Source organism: Agelaius tricolor, unplaced genomic scaffold, assembly GCF_023055355.1.
Source record: "Agelaius tricolor isolate 1412-34295 unplaced genomic scaffold, bAgeTri1.0.p SCAF_10, whole genome shotgun sequence".
Taxonomy (NCBI): Eukaryota; Metazoa; Chordata; class Aves; order Passeriformes; family Icteridae; genus Agelaius; species Agelaius tricolor.
Genome location: NW_027269270.1, coordinates 24783394 through 24806868, shown reverse-complemented (window position 1 = coordinate 24806868; position 23475 = coordinate 24783394). Strand labels below are relative to the sequence as shown.

The window sequence follows — 23475 nt, the reverse complement described above, 5'->3', positions numbered from 1 at the left end:
TGTTTCATGCCCTGGCAAATATCAGTGACATTATCAGGCTGGCTTCCATTTGAGAGACGTGGGTGATTTTCGCAGCTGGATGACCTCAGCACCAGGAGCCAGGGCCTCTCACTTCACATGGAGAAAGCCCTTCAATCTTTAACTAACCAATCTTTGACTTCATCTTATTTAAAGATTTTAGGCACTGTGCAGTTCTAAAGAGGATCTTGCTGATCTCCTGAGCTCCTATTACCTCAGCAGCAGCTGATATGTAATGAATTATTCAGGACTAGCCAGTTCCTTCATCAATTTTAATAAATCAAGTTTTCCACCGTGTCCTCAGCAGTGCTGCCAGCTGGGATGTGATGAGGTAAGCCCATTATTTCTCGAGGCCTTTTTCATTTGGTCCACGTTTACATACCTGAGGGCCTTGGTAATAACCAAGGGATTAGCAGCAGACAGTGCTAACTTGGGGCAGATCTACAGGGAGCAGAAGAGACAACAGAACTCCCCATATCTCAGGAGATCACAAAGCTCTGTCTTTCCACAGGGAAGGTGGCTTTGCTTCTACAGAAACAGACTCAGCTGCTACATGCTGACCCCCAGAGCAGTGTCACCCTTCAGGCAGATGGCCTGGACACCACAGCAGCTGAGGGGCACTTCCCATCTTTCACATGGACTCACTCTCATGGCATTGTTCCTACATCTCTAATGTTTCTACAGAGGAAAGGCACACTGTGATGTTTATGAACCAATCCCATTTAGGAAGCACCTCTGTGGATCAGCCATCAATGTAACACATGCACACATTGCCCCACACAACTATTAATGTAAACACAAGCAGCACCTCTCCTACACTGCAGACATCCCATCCAGGCTGCTGATAAACTTCTTCACAGAGCAACAGTTCCACAGCCAACACTGAGCTGAGCTGGTGGCTGTTGTAAAGTGTCTTTCCTTGAACTCCTGCTCAAACTCAACAACAGAAAATGCTTCCTGACACTGAAGTGCTTGTAGCACTTTCTGTACATCTCTTGAATAGACAGGAACACACTTCTCTCTATTCACTATCAACTTCAATATTGCTCATTTTGTTTTTTGCTTCTCTTCTGGCCACATAGGAACCAATTTCATAATGGAGTCAAAGGCAAAAAGGTGCTCTTCATTCCCTGTAGAATTTATTTTTATTACATTGTGTTGCACTGCATAAAGAGGTAAGAAAGGAAGAAATGGGTCTATTTCTTCTCCTCTGTAAAATGCAGGTTACCCAAGATAGGGTATTTCTCCAGCCCAGATCCTGTAGAGGATTTAGCACTTATGGTCCCTCCTGTACACAAGACATGCAGGTTTTACTGGAGAGGATCAGAGCATTCAGACTAAACCCATTTCTACTATGGCTGCATCCAGCTCTGTATTCAGAGAACTTAAATTGTCATGAGGACACAGTCAGATAGCTGCACTTTACAGCACATGCAAGGAAGGCAGAAATCTCCATAGGTGCTTTTATTATCATGTATTTTAGGAGGGGGAAGATGAACTGCTGAGGAGGCGAGAGGCTGGACACAAGCAATGCTAAGAATGTATTGTTTACAGTCCTGGTGATAAATTCAGTGCATGGATTAGTCCATGAGTATCTAACCTGCAGCATCTCTGTGGTGCATCCTCTCATGAATGTGCTTCTGATGAGGCATCCAAGCAAAGCAGTTTATCCACAGAGCTGGCACCAAAGCTCTGTTTGATTGATGGATGAAAGACAGACCTTGCTAATGGAAGGTCACAGTTATGAGAGATTTATTGATTTGGTCTTTGGGGATGAACCATAGAAGAATAGCATCTAATTGTGAGAAGTATGAGGGTGGTTCCTTGCAGTGTATTAAATAGCAATAGTCATATATCTGTGTTTTAAGAAGTGGGAAGGATGTTTGCAGATCCTGCAACCATTGCATCTGCTGCCTCTTCAAGTCTGCCTCACAAAGACATAGGGCTGTTTCCTATGCCTAAGCCATTACCCCTAATCACCACACCCCTCACTTCATTTATGGAGTTACACCATGCTGGTTTTTGGACCCAAAGTATTTCAGCTCTTTTATACCATCATTAATCCTGAAGCTCTTTAATTCTCCCTATGTCTTCTTCCCCCAGTCAGTTTTGTGCAATTCTTAGATGGTCATTTTTATTTATTACTTTCTACTTTCCCAGTGTTTACACACATAATATTCTAGTTTTCACTTTTCCAATAAACAAGAATCCTATTTTTTTCAAACCAATATATTTACTTTCCTCAGCCACAGGATTGTGCCTATTTGAACATTTAGGGGGGGGTAAAAGTTCCCAATTATCATTTGTATTTTTCTACTAAAATTTCCCTTCATTACCTGGCTCAGTTGTTCTCAGCTCTCTGAAGCTGACATTTTAGAGTTGTAATGAGGGGTAATTGGTTTGCACAGGGCTCTGTTTGCACACAGCAAATGTAACTGTGTAGTGATCATTGGTAACTAAGCAACCAGTTATGTTTTATTTCTGTGATCAATTCCTTGCTATCTGTCAAGATTAAGTCTAACACAGCATGTGTCCATAAGGGATACAACAATTTGTGGAGTTAAGAACCTATCATCTAAAAGACTAAGAGCAACAGCAGCACAAGGCCCCTGACTTACTGCTCTGACTGCAGTCTCTTAGAGACATGAAACCTTTTTCTTTCAGTGCATGGGAAATTTCAATGGTCTTAGAGTCTTGATGGTTTAAGTAGAAGAAATTCATTGGCTGCCACATTTTATTCCTGCAATTCAGGCAGTGACAGCCAACCTATATTTACCCTTTATCTGTTGCAGCAAGTTGTTAACATTCAGAGGCTCTCTTTGACAGTCAGAAAGCCAAGTGGGACAGGCTTGAATTGCTTTGCTCCTACATCCTGGAAGGTCACCCAGCAGTGGTCGCTGCAGGGGAGCTTCAAAAACTCTTGATTTTCTGCTCACTCATTCCATGGGAACATTTGTTTCTTCTATTTAACTGTGGATTATACTCACCAATTTCAAGGACTTGGAAAACTCCTTGTCAGGAAGCAAGTAAGGATGGACATCTTCCTTCCAGGAAGGAAGGTGAGGTGGAAGCCAGACAACAGAGCAGGTTGAGATAGGAACCTTGGAAAAGGGGCACAGTCCCACTGCACCTAAACAGGAAAGGTAGAGTGGGTCCCATGATTGGATCTTTTTCATCCAAAAGGCCTCAGAGAAACCTGTAGTTCCAACACAGCTCTGATGTCACCAAAGAAGTAAAGCTAAGCAGGTCAGAGCAAGTGCAAGCCAAGTAAGGGCCAGGGCAAGGGCTTAAATGCAGCTCCCAGGCCAGTGGGGGCAGGAGCAAGGGTGAAGGTGCCAGATGAGACTGGTCAAAGTCATTAGTGGCAGCTGTACAACACTCCTCAGCCTAAGCTTGGATCTGCCCTGATACCCAAAATCTGTTCCAGAGGGATCACTAGGAGACATTTCATAGAAAATAAATCCATTTTAGCTTCATGCAAGAAAGAGAACGTGGTCCATCTGGAGCAGTTTGTAACAACTCTTCCACCTCTGTCTATCTACAGCAAATGTTGTATGGTGCTTAGAAAGAAATCTTTAGAAGCTCCATCTCCAGACTCCATTTGCAAGTATCCTTGTTGCTGCTTGCTGAAAGGGGCCATATGGATTTTGTACTGAACATTGCATAAATGCTAGTATGCAAGTATATTTAGAGGTGACATATGGGCAGTAGTAAATGGAAATGAGTGAGGTTTTTGGTTCAGATTACACAGGCAAGTTCAGTGAAGCAGATGCACCAGTATGTTACTCAGGAAGCTTCATTATCTGGAGTCCCAGGTTCAGATCTTGATTGGGGTTTTTTTCTGCACCTGCTTGTGCTGGCTGACTTTGTTAACAGTACTGATGTTTGGCAGCAGATGTAGAAAATCTTGAAGACTTCAGCCATTGTAAGAAAAATCCCACAACATACAGTCTGATCTGGGTTATACTATAGGCTAGTCAGAGACAGCAACCTTTAATCTTTGGGGTCCTGTAGGTACAAAGGTAAATGTCAGAGTTATTTGCATCAATTTAGAAAAGTTATGTTGTAGTTTAGTAGCTGCCAGAGCAGCCTGCTATAGCTAGTAGATGTAGGAGATTGTTTTACTTTTGTTTGAATCTTTGCAGAAAACCAGAACGTCCTGGGTGTGTGGGAGTTTGTGGGCTTCGGTGTCCCCGGTCAGAGAGTGTGTCACTGCTCCTGTTGTGCCTGCCCCAGCCAGGGAGCAGGAACTTCCCCTGTGCTCAGGAACAGGTATTTGAGCTGGATCTGAAAGTTCTGAACTGAGACCCATCTGGCATCAGATGAGCTGGTATCTGCATAGTAACTGGCTGTGTTAAACCATCTCCTACTTTACTCTTTTTTATTTTTCAGTGTTTGGGGAATTTACTCATAGAGCCTCAAGCAAAAAAAAAAATTCCAAGTTGAGCAGAGATGGAAATTTTCATGAAGCTGTAGATAAGGCATCCCCTTTGATGATAATACCACAATTTTATCTGCTCTGATTAAAAGGTTAATTAGATTTAGACCTCTTATGCACAAAGAAAAAATGACAGCATCCTGACAGATTTTAGGAGCTTGCTCAGATGTTGTCTTACAGCTAATCCACTCTGGTCTCTACAGTCCCCTCTTCTGTCACAGCCTGATGCCTCTTTTTTACAGCCTCACCTGCACATTAAACAGCAGCCACAAAGCATTTTGCCACTGGTCCTGCCAGCTGATATGTCCTTTTTAAAGCCTACTCATTGCACCACATGCATTTCTCTTTGCATAGGGAAGTAGTTAGCTTTGAATGTCACCCAGTCCTATGGAGGCAAGTGGGAAGATGGATTATGTTGGCAGCAATCCATCCATCTGTTCATCTGCCAACCCTAATGTTTAGCTTTTCAAGCTCCCAGTTGTCTTAAATAATGCTGACCTACAGGGTCTGGGGTGGGAAATGTCACATGGCTCATTTAGTCTTCCATTTCTTAAGTGGTAATTAAACTTTCTGAGGTGTTATAGATACATGCAGGAATTGTTGATGGACAGTACTTATGAGGTTGAGATTAAATTCTTTTCTGAGATGCTGTGTTGCATGAGACTCTTACCACAATGTTGGCTGCAGTATCTCCACTGTATCTTCTCAGAGTACTCCTTAAAAAGGTGTTTACAAGGGATTCCTGCCTGTTTTCCATGAGGGATTAGATGTCTGCATGGACAGTGTTTCCTTTCTTTTGATTGGTATTGTGAGGTTGTATCAGTAGTGTGGTTTTGCCTCCTTGCCATGCAGCTTTGGGTAAGTGTGTGTACTTTGTGACAACCACAAAGGCTGCAAACACTGGCTGCTGTATTATTTAAAAAAACCTGGCTGGTTGCCTGCAACTCTGCCTTGATGCTCTTGGTTTAGTTTTTAGCACTACTTTGGTAAAATTAATGTGCACGCAAGAACTCTCATCAGCTACTATCATCTATGTATTATTTTTTCCCAGTTGTGAAAAAAATAAAGGTTAACAAGAATGTAGTGACCTTCATTAGGCTCTTGGAATATTTTGCAAAATAGCATGGAAGTAATGATACCAAACTTAGGCTGTAAGAACCCAGAGCTGATTGGGAACTGCCAGCTTTAGACCCTGCAGCAAGTTACTGGCATAAGAAGTGACATGAAGTCTTGTGATTCTGGTTCCAGGGTGGGTCTTCATCACACTTAATGTCATGCAGTCTATATGATGTAGAAATATTTAACACCAGCAGCACATGGAAAAAGAATCTGATTCACTATCCTTCTCCCTCACTCTCTTAGAAAGAGCTGCAAAATTGCTGCATTTATTCTTTTCTTCACCATGTTACATTTGCAAACCTGCACTATGGACTGCACTGTGTGAAGATGCAGCTTGCACAAAGTGTCTAGTACATCTGAGCAGATGAAAACATTTTCTTACAGCTGGCTTTAAACAAGGGGCATGTCTGGCCTCTTCTTCCATCACCTTTCACTAAAAGGTGAAAACCAAAAAGGAAGAGTCCCATGGCAATGTTGGTAAGTTAGAATATATAGATGTGGTTAGGAACATCCCAAGAGTACATGTGTTGGTATTAATCAGTCTTAGAATTTGTTTCTTAATGATGACTTTAAAACATCTCTAGTAAACCATGACATGATGTGTCTAGGGGAGATGTGTGTGGTGAGAAATCCCACAGATCTGTACTGCCTCCAGTCTGATCTCTCCAAATGCTGTTCCTGTGGGGTCACCTGGGTGTTAATGCCCAGCTGGTGTCAAATACAGCCTAGAGTGATTCTCCTATCCTGAACATATCTGATGTGTTTTTAAGTCTTGATATTGTGATCTCAGAAACCTTTGGTGACCAGCTGTTTAGGGCAAATGACACTTGGAAAGCTGCCCTGTGGAATGTGTGCTCCTCGCAGCATGCTAGGATTTGTGCCTGAAGCCATTTATCCATGTACCTCCAGGTGGAAGAACCCAGAGCTCCAGCCAGTCCAAATGCCATTTCTGCTCAGCCCTAAGCTGCTCTGGGCAGTTCACTGCTCTTGTTTCTCTGCAGTCACAGAACTGTTTTCAGGAAAGTAATAGCTGCAAACGCAGCAGAACAGCAGCTCCCCACAGGCAGAGATCCCATTTCAAGAAGCTTTTACATTCCTATCACCTTCTGTCTTCCAGTGTAGTAAACCAGTTCCTGTCCTTGCCTGTCCCTACTGGTTTGTGGTGATACCTCCTTTCTTCCATCCACAGCACTCACAGCCCTCCATCCCCTTGCCCTTAGCTGGGGAAAAGGCAGGACACTGCAGCTGGGTCTGTGCTCTCCACCCTGCCAGCAGTAGGTCAAACAGAGCACTTAGATGTGCTAATTGCAAGTCACAACATTTCCTACAGGGAACACATCAGCTGGAGTTTTCTCCAGCCATCAGTGTTCCTAAAGCCTCTTGTATAGACAGGCAGGCAAGAGGAGATAGAAAATCCAAGTAATTTCCATAGCTAATTGAAATGGAGGGGAAGGGAAGAGGTGCAAATCCAACTTGAAAGGGCAGCTTTTGCCTTTGATAATCAACTGGGAAAAATAACTTACTGGAGCATTGAAGAATATGAAACAAAAGTAAATAAATGATGCTGTCAGTCTGATCAAAGGGTTGCTATACAAGAGAGACACTCTGTCAGTGCTGGTCCAGCCTCCGTGTGCTTAGGAACCTTGCCTGGGAAATTTGATGAACAGCTACATGTAATTTAGAGAAAGAAACTGAATTTTCCTCTTGGGATCCGTTCCTGATGTAAAGTGCTTTCAGACTCAGTAGGCCATTAGAACTAGGGATATCAAAAGATGCAAAGGAGAGGGGCAGGGTAATTTTGATTCCAGTTCCTGAGTTCATACGGAGGCAAAGGATCTGAACACACTGACACATCCATTGAATCTGATCTGCCCTGGGGCAGTACTGGCAAAACTATCCATGTAATGGTATTGCTATAGATAATGCTCCCCTGTGGATATAATTCTTCTGTAATAACAGATCCAAATGAATAAAAACTTTCTGGATTAAGAGTGATCAGGTGATGGCGTGATACCTGGAGTGGTACTACTGTTAGGAATAAAAGGTTCTTTAGTAAATTTGTATGTACTCCTAGACATAAAGCAGAAAAGATGAGAGTCTTTGCTAGACAAAAAGCATAGTCTAAAATTTGCTAATCATACTAAAATCTCCATCAAAACAAGGCATCTTGCAGTTCGTGCACTCCTTGTTGGGCATAGATAAATAGCATCTGTAGAGAAATAAGGAGTTCCACTGGAGCTTTATCACTTCTTCATTAATGTGCCACCAACATGAGTTAGGAATGATTTTCCCAGAGAGAAGTGTTATTTTAGGAAGATGGCTCCTGTGCCCCAAATCCCAAGAACACTTGTGCAAAGACCCAATTGTGACTGGAGCCCAGCCTGTCATTTTCAGTGGTCACTCGGTTGGGATGAAAGGTGAAAGGTTGCTCTAAACTGCACATTGCAAAGCAGGAAACCAAGAGAGAGCCCATGACACCACCTTCATAGAGACCACAGTACTGAGCCTCAGCGAAATAGAGCAAAAAACTGCAACAGTGGCTTTTCCACACTTGAAACAGCTCTGGAGAGGCAGGGGGTTCCCAGTGGCTATCCAGGCAGCTGAATGAAATTGTCACTTGTGATAAGGAATCCTGAGAGCTGGGGGAAATCCTGGCTCTGTGCCCACTGGCACAGGTCCAAGTGATTTCACTGGAGCCAAGATTTTTATTCTGTATGTGAAATGAATTGCCAGGGTGAAGCTGCAAAAGTAATGCCGAGTAATGAAATCCACTTGCAGCACTGCACCTCTGCACCAGAGCCCTGCTGCGAGCAGGAGTGTTTGCACTGACTCTGGGGAACACCGTGCTGTTCTTGTAGGAGGCAGGAGGAGGCAAGAGGTGTGAAGTGCCACTGAATTCATCAATTATGTCACATAACTGCCCATTTGTAGGCAAACTCACATTTTTGTTGACCCACTTTTTTTTATTTTTTGCTAGCTTCCACAGGATTCCCACCAACACCACAGAGTATCCATCAATATCACCATAGCAACAAGAAGTCATTAATGGTATCCTGCCTATTGACAGTCAGAATCTACAGGGTGCTGATCTGGGTGGTAAGCCATCACCATCAGTTTCAATGAGAAAGGAAAGAGCTCAGGGTCTCTGTGGAATCAATCCTTTCATTCTCCATCCTCTGCATCTCCCCAGAGAAGTCCTGCATTGTGTAATGGCAATAAGGGACATATTTCTTCCCTTAGCAAGTTCTCTGCTGTGTGTGCTTAGGGAACTGCTGCCAGGAAAAGATGGGGCTGGATTTGTTGCACAAGTAGGGATAAATTTGCCTCTCTTGGGTTTGTTTGCACGGGGCTGTGGTTCTGAGAGACACTTTACATTGCAAATAAGCAACTTATCCTGTAAACCTCCAGGGAGTTCAGAGCAAAGCGGGAGGCTTGGGGGCCAGGAAAGGGGAATGGCAGGCTAAACTGTGAGAGGAGATAAAAGACATGTCATATAATTCTGCTAAATGGTGAAGGAAGGGACAGTCTCAGCAGGTGTAAATTAGCATTGACAAGCAATACTGATTTACACCCAGCTCATGGTCTGGTCCACAGTTTAATCAGCTGAAAAGCATCAGCATCTGAAAGGGAGGGGGTTGTTTAGAGAGGCCCGTGGGAGAAGTTGAAAATCTGTGAAAAAGAAGAAAATAAATTCTTTTTGGTAGGTAGGGAAGAGCTTGTGATATTCCTTGGGACTGCTGCAGAGGTGGTGCCTGGCCAGTTGCACCAGCTCCCTGTCAGGATTCCCACTGCCTCATAGTGGGCAACATGCTGTGCTGGACCATCTGAGGATACATCCCTCAGCTGAGACAGGTGGTGGGCACAGTCCTGCCTGGTTTTCTGTAGAGGCACTGCCGAGTGCCTCCAGAGCCAATGGAGCAGGAAGTGTTACTGCCCGTGGCCATCCATGCCCAGCCAGGACTACTGGCACTGCTGTCATCCACATTTCCTCATGGCAAACCTGCCTGCCAGCAGTATGACACAGTGCCTGACAGCTTTGGGATGTAACCAAGCAGGGTGTAGGATGAGATCATACATGTCCCTCACCATCCTCAACACCCTCTTCCTCCGCCCAAATCTCTTTCTGATCTCACATGTGCTGGCATGGAAGAGCTCTGCTCATCCACCTGCCCAAAGCTTTGGGGACTGCTGGAGTGGCTTCCAGTGCAAAGTTAGCAAACTGGGATCAACAGAATTAAGTTGTGGGGCTTCTTTCCCCACTAGTGAGATGGGAGCCAAGGTTCATATTGTCTGGTTGGAAAGACTGATGCAGTAAGCCAGTGGTGCATTCAATGTTTAACATTTGTGGCTGTGCTGCAAAAAACGTTTTCCTGGTACAAGGAAGGGAGTAGGAGCTTTGGACGTACAGCTTATTCTTAGAATTAGGGTGTGATTTCTTTCCTGTGCCCTATGCATTGTAAGGATTAGGCTGAGACTCTTGGGACAATTGTAGAACAAGGAAGAAGGAATACCTTCAGCAACCCTGAGGGAGCCAACTGCATAGGACTGGTTTTGTGTTGTCCTTGAACTGGTGGAAGCAATGTAATAGGGCATGGGAAGTGCTGTTTCTGTGTGCCATGATGGTCTTATATTGCTAGTTCAGCCAGGGGTATTTCCACCCTGAAAGAAATCCAGCATCATGACTCAGGCCCTGCAAATCATGAGATTAAATCATTAGTTAAATGACAATATTAAAAAAGGACTTGATTTTATTTTTCCCAGTGACTTGGCTTTTTACTTCTTGCCAGAAAGTGAATGAAAATGGTGAGTTGAAATGCCAGTTTTCAGTGCACAAAAGATATCAACACTCAGCTTAGGTGAGGGCTCTGTTGATCCTCCTCACATGCTGCAAGGGGAAGGGAGCAGACAGCCCTTTCCTGCTACTGGCTTGTTTTACTTCTCCCTGTCAGTTCTCATACTCAGCTGACCCCTTGTGCCCTGCTTTTTTTGCACTGCCCCTTCTGCCTTCCTCAAACACATGCAGAGAGGATCAAGACAGTTTTAGATGATCTGAGGTGTAGTTCCCCACCTCATCATTTTTCAGCTGCAGACGTGCTCCATCTGTGTTGCTCTTTCCAGAAGGATGTGCTGCTGACCACAGCTGGAGGCAGAGCACTGGGCTGGCAGTACTGGGCTGCCTCACAAAGGCGTCTGAGTCACTGACTGAGCATATCAGGGCTGGGCTGGGGCACACCTCTGGCAGGGAGCCAGAGGAGAATGGTCTGGAGCTGGCACTGGGAGGTCACAACTGATGCTGGACCCTTTGCTGGGACTGAGCTTCAAGTCAAAGCCTTAACCTTTTCTTCTCCCCTCTTCCCAAGAAATAACAAATTCACTTGTAGCCATATTGGAACCATTTTCTGCAGTTAGTGCTGATGTTACACCTATGCAGAGTGAGAATTTGAAGGAGAAGTGGAGGTGCCAGCTTGTAAAGTGAGCTGACATATGGCTTTATAATTCCCAGATCTCACAGGGGGATGGGTAGGTTTTCCTGGCTCAGGTTTACCTCTGAGAACTGCGTGTGTCTTTGCCAGGTATGGAGCAAGGTCAGAGCCTGTGCTCAGATCCTGTTCCTCGTAAGGCCAATAGTGAGTGATGTGTGTGTGTGCGCCAAGACCAAGGGGGGTGGTGGGCAAGATCTGCTCTGCTTGACCCAAAGGCCTGGGAATGCTTGGTTCATGGTGTCTGCACAGGTCAGGGGAAACCACCTGGGTCCTGAACATCAGCTAACTCAAGCCTGAGCATTGTCTCTGCAGGTTATAACCCTGTGGACTCCCCCTCCATCTGTAAGAGGGGAGCAGAGTGGCTCACAGTGCTACAGGCACGGGCAGCATCTGTCAGTCAGATGTACCTGCAGGCTCATAGGTGCTGTGGGTGATCTTCCCTTGAGAAGACTTCATTGCAAATGGAACTTGCTTCTCCTGAGAGGGAGTCATCCAAAGGAGCTTTGTGGTCAGCCAGGGTGTTGAATCACTTAAGGCTCGGCAGATGGTGGATGCTGCCATCTCTTGGGATGCTTCACAGCTGATGATGACAAGCAACTCCAGCTGGGACACTTGATGGGGGTGTCACACTGATGTCTCCTGGAGCATTTGCTACAAAATTGACCTATTCAGCCTTCCTTTGCTGCAAGATAAATGTCAATCCTCTGAAGCTCCAGTCCTTCTGCTGCATCATCAGCAGGACTGTTGGAGCAATATTATCCAAGAGATTGAGTGGTGCATTGGTGAGACAAAAGGAGGTATCCTTTCCCAAAGCAGGGAATCAAGAGGAAACATAAGTCACCTTGGAAGTATGCTACCTGAAATCAGTGTGCTGGAATGCCTGCCCTTGGAGGTAGGCTGGAAGCATCATCTCATCATAGCCTTTTTGAAAGAGGAACAAGGGGAAAACCATGATGGGTGTCAAGAAGGAGAGGCTGCTCAGACTAAGAGAGCAGCCAGAAAAATTCGTCAAAGGCACTGCTGCCAAGTGCACAGGTGTGTGGAACAGTAGGGCTTCTCAGATGAAGCCTTTTATGTCAATAAAAATAGTTCCCAAACAGCTTAAAAATCCTACAGAAAAGGAACCAAGAATACTTAAGTGAGTTGATAAAATTTTGGGAGTAGCTTTTGCGCTGCCTTGAGACTATTTCAGAGTCAATCTGGCCCAAATAGAAACTCACATGAAGATATGGTGATTCCTACACTCTCCCTGTTGGAACCGAGCTGATCCATAGCAGGATGTTCCTATGGTGATCAACAGATACCGTGGCCAGATTCTCCTGTGACACATCTGCCTGGCACATGTGTGCCCTTTGGGCTGCTCTGACCAGTCAGCCCTCACTGTGGCCAAGACCAGTTTTTCTGGACAAGTTGTTAACAACAAGTTGTGTTGTATTGAATGCAGTGGGATGGAGGAAGACTTGGAGAAGCATGAAAAAAAATCCATAAAAGGATTAGGAAAAGAGATGTGAAAGGAGAAAAATGGCTAGACAATATCAAGCAAGCAGCTCATAACACAGCAGAATTTAATGCCATTGCCTGTGCTCTCAGCACCCTCTTGACCCTGGGCTGTACTCTGTCTTCAGGGGTTTCCCATGCCAAGCTGTCTCTCAGACTTTGTGGTTCTTTCTTATGCTCAAGGTGAGAACAGAGGGACTATAAATCAGTGAGCAGACTATAAAGGTTATTGTTTTCCCATTATTACCTGGTTTTGAAATCAATCTGGCAGTTGTTCCTCTTGTTAGCAATCCTGATTTATGCCATGCAGAGGACAATGAAAGCAGTGATAATACTGTAAACTCAGGGAAAGTTATGTTTACCCTAGGAAGGAGAAAGAAACCCAGGAAATTGTACTGTGGCTGTACCTCTCCTGCTCCAATTAATAGGCACTATATAAGCTGTGTTCCTGTTTCAGCTTCTACAACAGACAAAAAAACCCCAAGAAATTTAACTACAGTCACCTTATCTTCATCAACCAGTTCCTGCAGCACAGCACTGGTTAAGAGAACAGCTAAGAAAGCAAATACAGCCAAGGCACCTTTCTTTTTCTTGTTAACCTTTAATATTAAAAAAATAAAACATCTGTCATTCTTTCCCTTGAGACTGCTGGTGCTCTGCTAGGCAGCTGAAGTGATGTGCATGACGTGTCAGTAAACAGATCATGCTGTGACCGTGAGGTTTGCTGTATCAGATAGCACAAAGCTCACAGCAGTAAAATAGCTTGCTGAAATCCTTTAGCTAGCTCTTTGAAATGTGCTGTTCACATCCCTCTAGCTGGCTGGATCTCTGAAATAAAAGGGAGATTGTAGTCCAGAATAAACCAACCTCTGTTCAGTGCTGCAATTTGCAAAGCCTAATGCAGAGACATTAGAATAAAACCTGAAGGTTAGTGTAATCTCTTATTTCAAGATGGAGTAAGGATCTGCAGCTATTCCCCTCCCTTGGAAGCAGGAGTTTGGTGTGATGGCCATGACTCAGAAGCTCATTTGCTTGTGACTGAAATGTTGTAAATGTGGAAAATGGAAAATGTACCAGACTCATTTGATGTCTCTGATCAAGCAGGAGATGCCAGACAGATGCAAGCTGCTCTCCACCATTTCATGGAACAAATGTCCATGTTTGAGAAGTCTATAGAGTAAATCTTGCTGCAGTGAACTCTGCAAAGCAGCACCAGTAAACCTACTCAGCCCTGTCAGATTTGGTGGCTTCTCTTCCTGAGGCCTTGTGAGGCTGTGTGATCCCTTGTCCTGGTATTCCTGGAGTTCTTGAACATATCTGGTATTCTCCACAGTGTTTTTCATCAGCAATGAGCTACTTACCCAGTGCATGCCTGCTTCATCCTCCTGACACTTTGTCTCGTGCTTTGCTGGGAAGGTCAGCCAGGCAGAACGGTTCTGATGTGTTTGGGAAGAAATAATTTATCCTTCAAGCTTTAATCCTTGAGAAATAAGTTCTTGGGGGGGATTTTACAGGAAAATTAAGGTTAATGGCAAGTCTCCAAGCAGGCACTTATCAGAGTAGTGGAGAAGTTGATTAAACAGAATCACATGGTAGAAAATAAGCTGAGCACACATTGCCCTTAGTCTTATGCTCACTTAAGGCATGAGGCTCATAACCACTAGAAACTTTTCAGTCCTTGTGCCAGGGAACAGGAAAATGTTTCACAGACAATGTTATTGAGGAGCAATGACGTGCTGCAGCAGCAGCCAACACTAAACTCTGCTTTGCTATTTGGCCTGGAATAAGGGACCATTGGCCTGGAGGATTGCTGCTCTAGAATAAAGCCTGAGCTTTGGGTAAGTGTGGACAGGAGTACCCAGGGGGGTAAACAAAGGAGCATCAATCCACAGTGCTCACACACACTGGAGAGTGACAAAGGATGGGCAACTCAGTGCTTGGTCTAACTGGAGGAGAGCAGAGGATACATTAGGGCTGCTGTGCACCTTTAGGAGAGGGTAAATTAGGACCCAGAGTTGGGTCACCATGTAAGAAATCAGCATTTTCTTCCTTTCTTCCGTTGCCTCACACTTCATTGACCTTTGCTAGTCAATTCCTGGAATCACCTGCTGTAGCTATGGCATGTACTTACAGCTCTGAGGTGATGGGAGGACAAACTTGGAAATTGCTGTGGTTCCCAATGTTTCTTTGTTGGTGACCATATAAGACTGCAGCTAAATACTCTGTGTGTGCCATGGGCCCGCAATTATGTGCTCAGAGGTCATCTCTAGCTTATCAACCAGAAGCATATTAACTTGGTTTGGGTTTTTTCTGTCTCCATCTTGTGCTCTCCTCCAGGAGACTGCCTACATCAGGCTTATGGCCATGGTCCTTGGGAGCTGAGTGTGTAGGCACATGTTTTATATCATGGGGTGTCAATGACCTGACCAATGCAGGCATCTGAGCAGAAACTATGATGCAGTTGCTGTATGCCATGGAGCACAAGAACAGGGGAAAGAGGGAGAAGCACTCAGTGTTTCCTGGTTACAAGGCCAGGGAAAAATTACCTAGTGTTTTAGAGAGACCACTGTTTTTCTCCTGCTCCAAGCATCCCTGAGCAGGGGGGGAAGGAGGCTGTGCCTCAGCCAGTCCCCTGTCCAGGTCATGACTCGGGCAGCAGCTGCCTTGGGTGCTCAGTGAAATTAAGCTTAGCTGCCTGACATGCTGTGCAGAGCCCTCAGGGCAGTGACATGGAGGAACAGGCAAGATCACAAGAGTTCAGCTGGAAAGAGATGGTCCTTCCAAGAGTGGAGTGACAGGGAACAAAGGTGCTGCTGCCTGAGCTGGCTGTTACAAGAACTCCACAGCTGCCCTGCAGGTGTTAGGGGGAACAGAACTCACTGATTTCTGAGACTCCCTCTCACTCCAGCCAGGGCACCAGACCCCCCTTTCCAACCCACCTGCGAGCTACATCCATGTGCACCTTTGCTCTGAGCTCTCCTGGAAGTATCAGAGGAACTTCCTGTGTCAGAAGTGTTTAAACCAAAAAAATCACTGTTCAGAGAAAGAAAATTCATCCTTGAAGGGTGACAAATATTAAAATTAATTATTTGGGAACAAAATTCCCATCTTTCTGCACTTAATGCAGTAAATTTTGGTTCTTGTCTACATGTCAGCAAACTTTGTGCAGCCTCCTCTGGAAAGTCTCTGTCCCCTGCTGTCTCACAGCCAGCTCTGGCTGTTCTCTGCCTTCTCTGGCTCTTCTGCTCTGCAAACCTTCCTCTGTCTCCCACTCTGTCCCTCACTCTGCCTGCCCCACTGTGCCCACAGGAGGTTTCTTCCAGCTTCTGCTTCCCTGAAAGTGACTTTTGCCATCTCATGCACATTTTCTGAAAAATTCTGCCCCGACTAAGCAGCAGCAGGTCCCTTCTGCCTGGCAGTGCTTGAGAGCAGTGGCACCTTCCATGGCTGCTGGGGAAACAGGCCTGTGCTGTTCTGCAGTGCAGAGGGGTGCCCTCACCTGCTGGAGGGTTTGAGGCATTCCCCTGAGAAATGGAGGGGTGTAAACCTCCCTGCATGGCCTGTGCTGTGCACTTGAGTGGGCAGGGACAGATTGGCCCCTGACCTCCCATGCCTGGCATCTCTGTAGCTGACCTGCAGGTCACAGAGGGGTCAGCTCTATGAGCCCAGACAGTGAGCTTCCACCTGAAGGAGGGCAAAAATCAATTGTCTTCCCAATGCTGCCCATCTCTGGGTGAATGGAGCACCCACAGACAGATCCCACCCTGTTGTTTCTGCCTCTGCTTCCTTGCTCTTCTCCTGACTGCTTCTGCCCCTGCCTGTGCCCTTTCTCCTCTGGCCCCCTTGCTGTCACATGCACACAGGCAGAGCCTGCTGAGCCAGTGTCCAGCCCAGGATCCTGCCTCACATGGGCCTTGCTTTCTCTTCAGGCCTTACTCTGTGTAACTCCCTGCCTTGGCCAAGGGCAGCTTTATTCTCTGCTCTCACTGCAGCCAGGGCTGTTTTCTCTTTCTTCTTGTTCTGAAAGCATAGTGCCATAAGTATGTGGTGGCTTTTAATCCTGTGGCTGTGACCTGATCACAGACCAAACTGACAGGGCATGGCATTCTTTATTAACAGCACTTCCTCACAGGAGCCCTCCGGCACTACCAGGAGCCATGCTCTCTACTCAGTGACTGGCTTTCACATCATATCATTCTTTCTTTCTTGACAGATTATGTTATAACCTATGAGCACAGAAAGTCCTGATCCTCACGTTTCTCTGCTGTCACCTGTGGGCTCCTCCAGAGCCGTGAAGAAGGGGGAGCTCCAGCCCCACCATGAGAAGACCGGGTGAGAAGTGCCTGTGACGTTTTGGGGAACAGCACACTTTGAGAGCTAGTTTTAATTTTTATTTTTAGCAGTAATGAAGGATGCAAATTATGCTCTGCATTCAGTGGTGAACTACAGGAGCAGTTCTGCCTTCCCTCTCTGGGATGAGATTAGACATAATTTCATTAATGCAGGGAAAATATGCTAATTTGAGCCACTCTAAGCAAGGGATGAATCAACTTCAAGATTATCTTCCAGGCAATACAGTACCTCAGAGTTTCCCTCAGATAGATGTCTGTTGGTGCATCACATGGCTAGGTGCCTGTGGTGCCTTCAGGGAGTAACAAACCTCTTCATTCCCCTCCTGATCAAGGTGGCTGTGCCGCCTGAATAGTTGGCCACATGTGGGGAATCCAGCTGCACTACAGAACAGCCTGGGCTGTAACTGGTTCTGTCTTGATTTATCAAGACCTCTTCCTGTGTGTTCAGCCTGGTTGGTTCTTGCCTGGCTTATTATTAAAGACTCATGCCCCACCATCCCAGCTCTATCTTGCCCTTACGAATCTCAGGCTAACCCCACATCCCCTGCCCAATCTCACTCCATTTTACATATGGCACTTACTCATTCCCTTTGCCTCTGATTGCCAAGGAAGGGAGTAGACTAGATTGTGACAGACACTGATGTCTTGTGTGACTGCTGGAAAGTCCATGAGGCCTAAATCCCTAAAAGACATCTAGAGTCTCTCCATTCAGTGTAAGGAGGCTCTGTCCACTTCCAGCAAGGACTTAGCCACTCAGCCTTCATCCTGCTGGCCCAAACTGGATTTTAGGGATTAAATTATCCACTCTGAACATGTGATTCAGTCACTTAGATTTCCTGGGCCTTACAGTGCTGAACACAGCTCATAGGAGGAGCCTTGAAAAGCACAGCTTTCTCTTTTGGGGCCTCCACTGAGCTGTCATGGGAGGATGATCATTTGAGCCTGTGGCTAAGGAGTCAGGAGGGTGCATTTGTCAAAGTCTGTAAGAGACCTTTGTCTCTGCACTGGAAAGGCCTTGGCAATCCTTGGCTTCCATATGCAGTCAATAAACCATATGTATCTTCCTTGTGAAGGGTGAATCGAGCAATTAGGGGCTGCAATGTGACTGTCAGGCACAAAACCACCAGCTGTCAGCCTTCTTCTTCCTCCTTGCTACTTGAGTCTTCAAGGAGACCACAGTTATGTCATCCTTTCCCAGCCCCAGCATTCCCCTTAACTCATACACTCTTGTCTGCACCCCATTTGAGGGAAAGGACCTCACTATCTCTTATAAACCTGCCATCTCCATAGTGAGTAATGTGAGCCTGCAGCAAGCACTTCCTGAGCATTTGTCTCTAGAGCTGAGCATTGTTATTGTGAGGGAGTTGCTGAGGGTAGGTAGGATAAACTTCTCCAAATTCAGACAGGTAGTGTAAGGCCACTGTTGGCTTGGCTGGAGAAGAAAAAGCTTCCCTGCCTCAAGCCCCACAGCTCATCACCCAGTTATTCTGCTCTGCTCCTCCCAAGCTGTTGGTGTTGGATTCTGCATAGCCTGGAAGCAGACCTGCTGCTGCATCCTGCGAGCCAGCACCCGGCTGCTTCAGTAACTCATCTTTCCTTCCATTCACAGGTCTTCTACGCATGGCGACTCCACCCATGTGAGAGCTCTCTTACGTGAGTGCCCAGCAGCACACTTTGCTGTCTGTGGGCTGTGGACATTGACTGGCATCTAAGCAACACCCCAGCTCCCTCCTGTCCCCCTAGACGCCACTGTCCTAGAGCCTCCATGTGCATTTGCTATGACATACATCAGTGTTGATGAGAGACAGGAACACTGCCGGGTGATCTCGAGCTGCCAAAACAATCAGCTCTGTGCGCAACATGGCTTAAAGGATTTTTCAGTTAGCAGCATGCATCCACTAAAGAACCTAGACACTCATATTTTTTCTGGGGACTTCCACACTCTTGCCTGTCACACAGGCAAGGCATGTTTGGCCAGTCCTGTGGAAAACCGGATGTATCGGAGTGTGGAAAACCTGCACTGGGCAGCGGTTGCTGACTGTGGGCTGTATTCTCACTGCCGGAGCCTGGATAACGAGATCATCTTTCACTATAGAGGCACCAGTCAGTGGACAGAAGGCTGTGTGGATGTGGCCCCAGTACAGAGTGCGTCAGACTCTCTGAGGAACCTTTCTCTCCGTGCTAAACAGACATCTCGATCCACACAGGATGTGCTCCTCCCTCCCTTTGCCAAAGTGCCCCAGTGGCTCTTCCCTTCCACACAGGAAAGAGCCCTTCACGGGGATGCCAGAAAAGAGCTGAAGGAGAAGCTGAGGCTGCACAGCAGTAAGGTGGCAGAGCCCTGTAAGCCACTGCGCCCACAGGTGGCCCTGCCTGAGCTGCTGGCCCAGGAGTGCTTTGGGTGCCAGGTGTGCCGGCAGTGCAGGAACGGCTGTGCTGTGAACTGCTGCACGGTTCTGGTGGAACACACTGCTCTCAGGCACAGCCTCACAGCGGGGCAGGGACTGTGCTTGGCACACAGGATCATCAGTCCAGAAGACATCAAGCAGGAAGCTCAGAGGAGGCTTCAGCTCCGAAGGCAGAATAGCTCCCCGAACTTGCCCCTTCAGCATGCTGGGGAAAGCCATGAGATGAACAAATCCAGAACAGCAGAGACCGTAGAACAGTGCACTGGGGAAACAGATGGCAAAGTCTCATTGGGACAGAGCAAGAAAGGCCGCTGCAAAGGGAGGCTCTACATACCCACCTTTGAGGAGTTCAAGCAAATGAGAAGTAAGGAGGGAAATTCATCTGACAGCAGCAGTAGGCAAGCAGATTGCTTGAAAAAGGGTCTGCCTGCAAACCAGACGCTGGAGGAGGAAAACAGTAAGAATGTCTGTCCAGAAGCTTTAGAGACCAAAGCTGTGAATGAACCTGCTGTCACTGCAGAGGAGGATGATGATGTATTTCATGAAAACCATACCTCTGCTGGCTTTTCCCAAAACCCAGCCACATGGGATGGTTTCAAGATGAGCAGTCTTGAGGAGAAGGACAGAACCTTCCAGAGCTCCATCCCAGATACATCACCAGTCCCTATTTGCTCCAGTCCTGTTCCACGATCACCTCTACAGGCAGGAGCAATACACAGTGCTGGGCAGGAGATCTTCAGTGCTGAGCAGCAGAAAGGAGAGGCAAGACAATTAAATGATGTTCCCCACGTGGCAGGGCAGTCACTGGCTTCTGAAGCCCAGTCCTCTTGCTGTTCATCGCTGCTGTTAGAAGCCACAGACTTATCCAGCTATGGAGCTAAGCTACAAAAAATGAAGGATGAATTCATAGGTTCGGCCTTGGAACTTATTAAGAAAAGGTAACATGCTCCATGGGGTCACCTGAAAGCAGTTCCCTTGTTAATGATCTGGTCTTTCTCCTGATAGGTATATTTAATTCCTGTAGCATAAATGTGCTGTTGGCAGAGCCTTTCATCTTGGAGTCTCTGATAGCCACATGGACATGTCTTTAAAGCTGTTCAGCTTAAATTCCACCTTGTGGGGGATTAAACATCAAAAAGCATTTTCATCTAGACTTTGCCTTTTTGTGCACCTTAATCCTGTAAAGACAACAGCCATTAGTAGTTCTGACACTCAGTTTCCCCACCCATTTTATTTCAGTACTGTCAGAATGTCTTTTTTTTTGTTTTTAGCATCTGTTGAAAGTAGAAGACAACAAAAGGATACAAAGTGCTGATATGATTCCTTTGAATAAAGATGTAGAGTCTGTCCCACCACTGCAGGACATGAATTTAGATAGTGTGACAAAGCAAGTGCTTTCACTTGCTGCCTGAATCTAGTGAGCAGGCACACAAGGGTAAGATGGCTGCTGTGAGTCTTTAACCCCCTCCTGGAGACCTGCACAGGCAGTGAATGAAAGTACTTGTAAATACTGTCCTTTTGCCATCTCTCTGTAGGCAGCCAGAGAAAATACTTCTGTAGAGCCTTCCTCCTTCTCCATGCAAGGTTTTTCCCCTTCTCTGGGTAAGATGTTCACAACAACTGCTTTCTCTATCCTGGTTTTGGAGACTGCAGTCCTGTTACCTTCCTCCTGCCTAAGAAGTGGGAATCCCTTTCTGTGCAGGGTGGCACATTAGCAATCAGCCAAGTTCTAGAAGCTATGAATTGGGAGCAGTTATCACTGTCTTATCATGAGATGATGCTGGTGGGAAAAGGAGGAGTAAGTGTTGGTGGAGTGGTTTGTTTCCATGCACTTGGCTTTCATTGTTGGATTTGCCAAGAATTGCATTAGACTTGGTTCCTGGCTGCTTCTGCAATCCACAGATGGGTCTGTGAAATGACAGGGTATCAACCTTGTATGCTGTCTTTTTATTTCTGGAATGGCTGGTCTGAGACTGGACTCTGGTTTTGGGGGAGATGATAGTGACTTCTGCACAGGAATTAGAGTCATCCGAAAGAACTTAAGTGGGGCTGAAGCCAGACTGACAGCAGAAATAATTCTGCAACTTTACATGCAAAGGGAAGTAGGAGGTGTCAGAGCCCTCAGTGCTGCTCTCAGCTGTCCAGCCCAGCCTTAGTGCTTTTCTTCTATAGTATGAACACCCAATAAAGAGGTAGATGAGAGTTATGGCATGCAACCATTTTAATGGATTAGGCTATTTTTGTCATGAATGTGAAATGAAATACGCAGAATGGCACAAGCAGTAAGGGTGTAAGAACAGCTGTCTCTTTGCAGATCAATGATTGTACTGGTATCTGGAGCCCAAGCTGCATGCAGAGCAAAGTACAGGAAATGAGGAGTGCATATGATCTTCCTTCCCACTACTCTCCCAGCCTCCAAACACTTCCTGCCCAGGGCCTTTATGTGTGGTTTCTGTGCTTTTAATATCCACAGTGGTTTTTGTTTCTGTGAATGGATTCAGTCTCCCCAGTTGGATTTGTTAAAATCTATGAAGCAATTTTTCATTAACACCAAAATGACAGTTGATCTAAAAATGTGAATGACAATGGTTCCAGTATCAGAGACGTAGTTTTATATGTGAAGGAACCACCCTGGCCTTATTTTTTTCAGAATAATAACAATTAATGGTAATTGATATTGCCAAAACACTGGTTATTGGGAAACTCTGGTTTCCTTTGTTTTGTATTTTATCAATTTTCTATCATTTTCACCTGAGACCGTAATGTCCCTGAATATTCACTACTTCAGCTGATTTTCACTGCAGAGATGGGAGATTTTTGTCTGCATTCTGGGTGCTAAATTACGATCACTGCCATCCAGACCACATTCTTTCTAAGTCTCAAATGAAATTAGCTGAAAGCTCATTTGCTGATTTGGTCCTGTTTCCACAGATACTCAGCTCAGCAAGTCTCTGATAGAGATGTTGTGATGGAGCATCACAGAGTAAAATAGCTAAAATAGCTGTCATCTCTTTCTAGTGTGTCAGTTTTTACAAAGCAGTTTTGTCTGTAAGTTAGCAGTCTCTATAGTAATTAATTGTTAATTACTTAAGATTCAGTCAATTAACTTAATATTTTTTCAGTGAAGATTTGATTGTCAATCTCATAATTATGGTGGCTTTAGCCCCCTCATGGGTCACTGGATACCCTTAACTTAGGTTGTAGACCTGGCTGGGAAGGGGTGTTGCTCTCTAGGTGGAAATCCTGTAAGCTTTTCAGTACACAGTCCATTTTCTGAAATTGCTTAAGTGGAGAATTGTTCAGGATAAGGACATGCAAATACCTCAGGTTTGTGTCTATGAAATGAGTGACATGGTGACAACAGAAGGCTGCACCATTTAGCCAAAGATATGACTAAGAAAAGGCTTCCTGAAAAGAGTGATGGGCTGTATGTGGGGTGACAACAGGACAGTGGGTACAATACCAGCTTCCCCTAGCAGAGGACTGACACCAAGTCAGGAAGGCAGCAGGGAAGGCATGCACAAAAATGTTTCCATTAGTCAGAAAGAGTCAGGAACGTTTGGGAAGGGCTGAGAAGTGCTGGCTTGGACAATGATAAAACCATGAAGAGGCCCATAGAGACAGTGAAGGAAAGTAGGGGCATTTCCAGTTGTATGCCATCCCCAGTACCTCCACTTCCATGAAATTCAGAGTTGATGGCCAGAGGTGTAAAAACACATTCAAAAATAATTGGTCCTCTCTATGTTGGCTCAAGTGCATCACCTCTCTTGGGGAGAACAGGAAAAACTGATACCAACCCCAGGCACAAACTCCTGTCCCAATAAGTGATTTGGTCCAACAGAAGGAAAGCTGCTGGAGTCCCCCCTTCTACACCCCTCTGTGAGGGCAGAGGGGATTTGACTTGCTTGAGCAGGCAATGGTGTGAACCTGTTGGCAGCACAGATCTCTGCCAGGAGGAGGGGACTAGAGAAAGGGGCAATGTCCCCATTTTCTTGGCAATGTCCCCTCTTCCTCCTAAGCCAGAGGCAAATGTTAAAGGAGCAGCCCTAAGATGTTGTTCCACAAAACTGCTTCTATCCTCCCTGTTTTGCCCACATGCCTCTGATCACACACTAATCTAGTGGTGTGTGGAGCAGCACTTGCCCCAAGACCACGTGGCC

At 45.8% G+C, this 23475-nt stretch overlaps 1 protein-coding gene across 6 annotated transcripts in view; it reads left to right on the top strand.

The window, feature by feature from the left end:
- LOC139593846 (intersectin-2-like) overlaps positions 1 to 23475 on the top strand; it is a 45208-nt gene that overhangs the window by 13640 nt on the left and 8093 nt on the right. For 2 of the 6 annotated variants that reach the window (XM_071435265.1, XM_071435263.1), the window contains exons 2-3: positions 16769 to 16887; positions 18517 to 20253. The exons of 2 other annotated variants lie outside the window; for them this stretch is intronic. In XM_071435265.1, coding sequence (XP_071291366.1) covers positions 18686 to 20253 — 1568 coding nt within the window. In that variant the 5' untranslated portion in view covers positions 16769 to 16887; positions 18517 to 18685. The remainder of the gene's footprint in view (positions 1 to 16768; positions 16888 to 18516; positions 20254 to 23475) is intronic. 2 more of the 6 variants (XM_071435267.1, XM_071435266.1) reach the window with 1 other exon arrangement.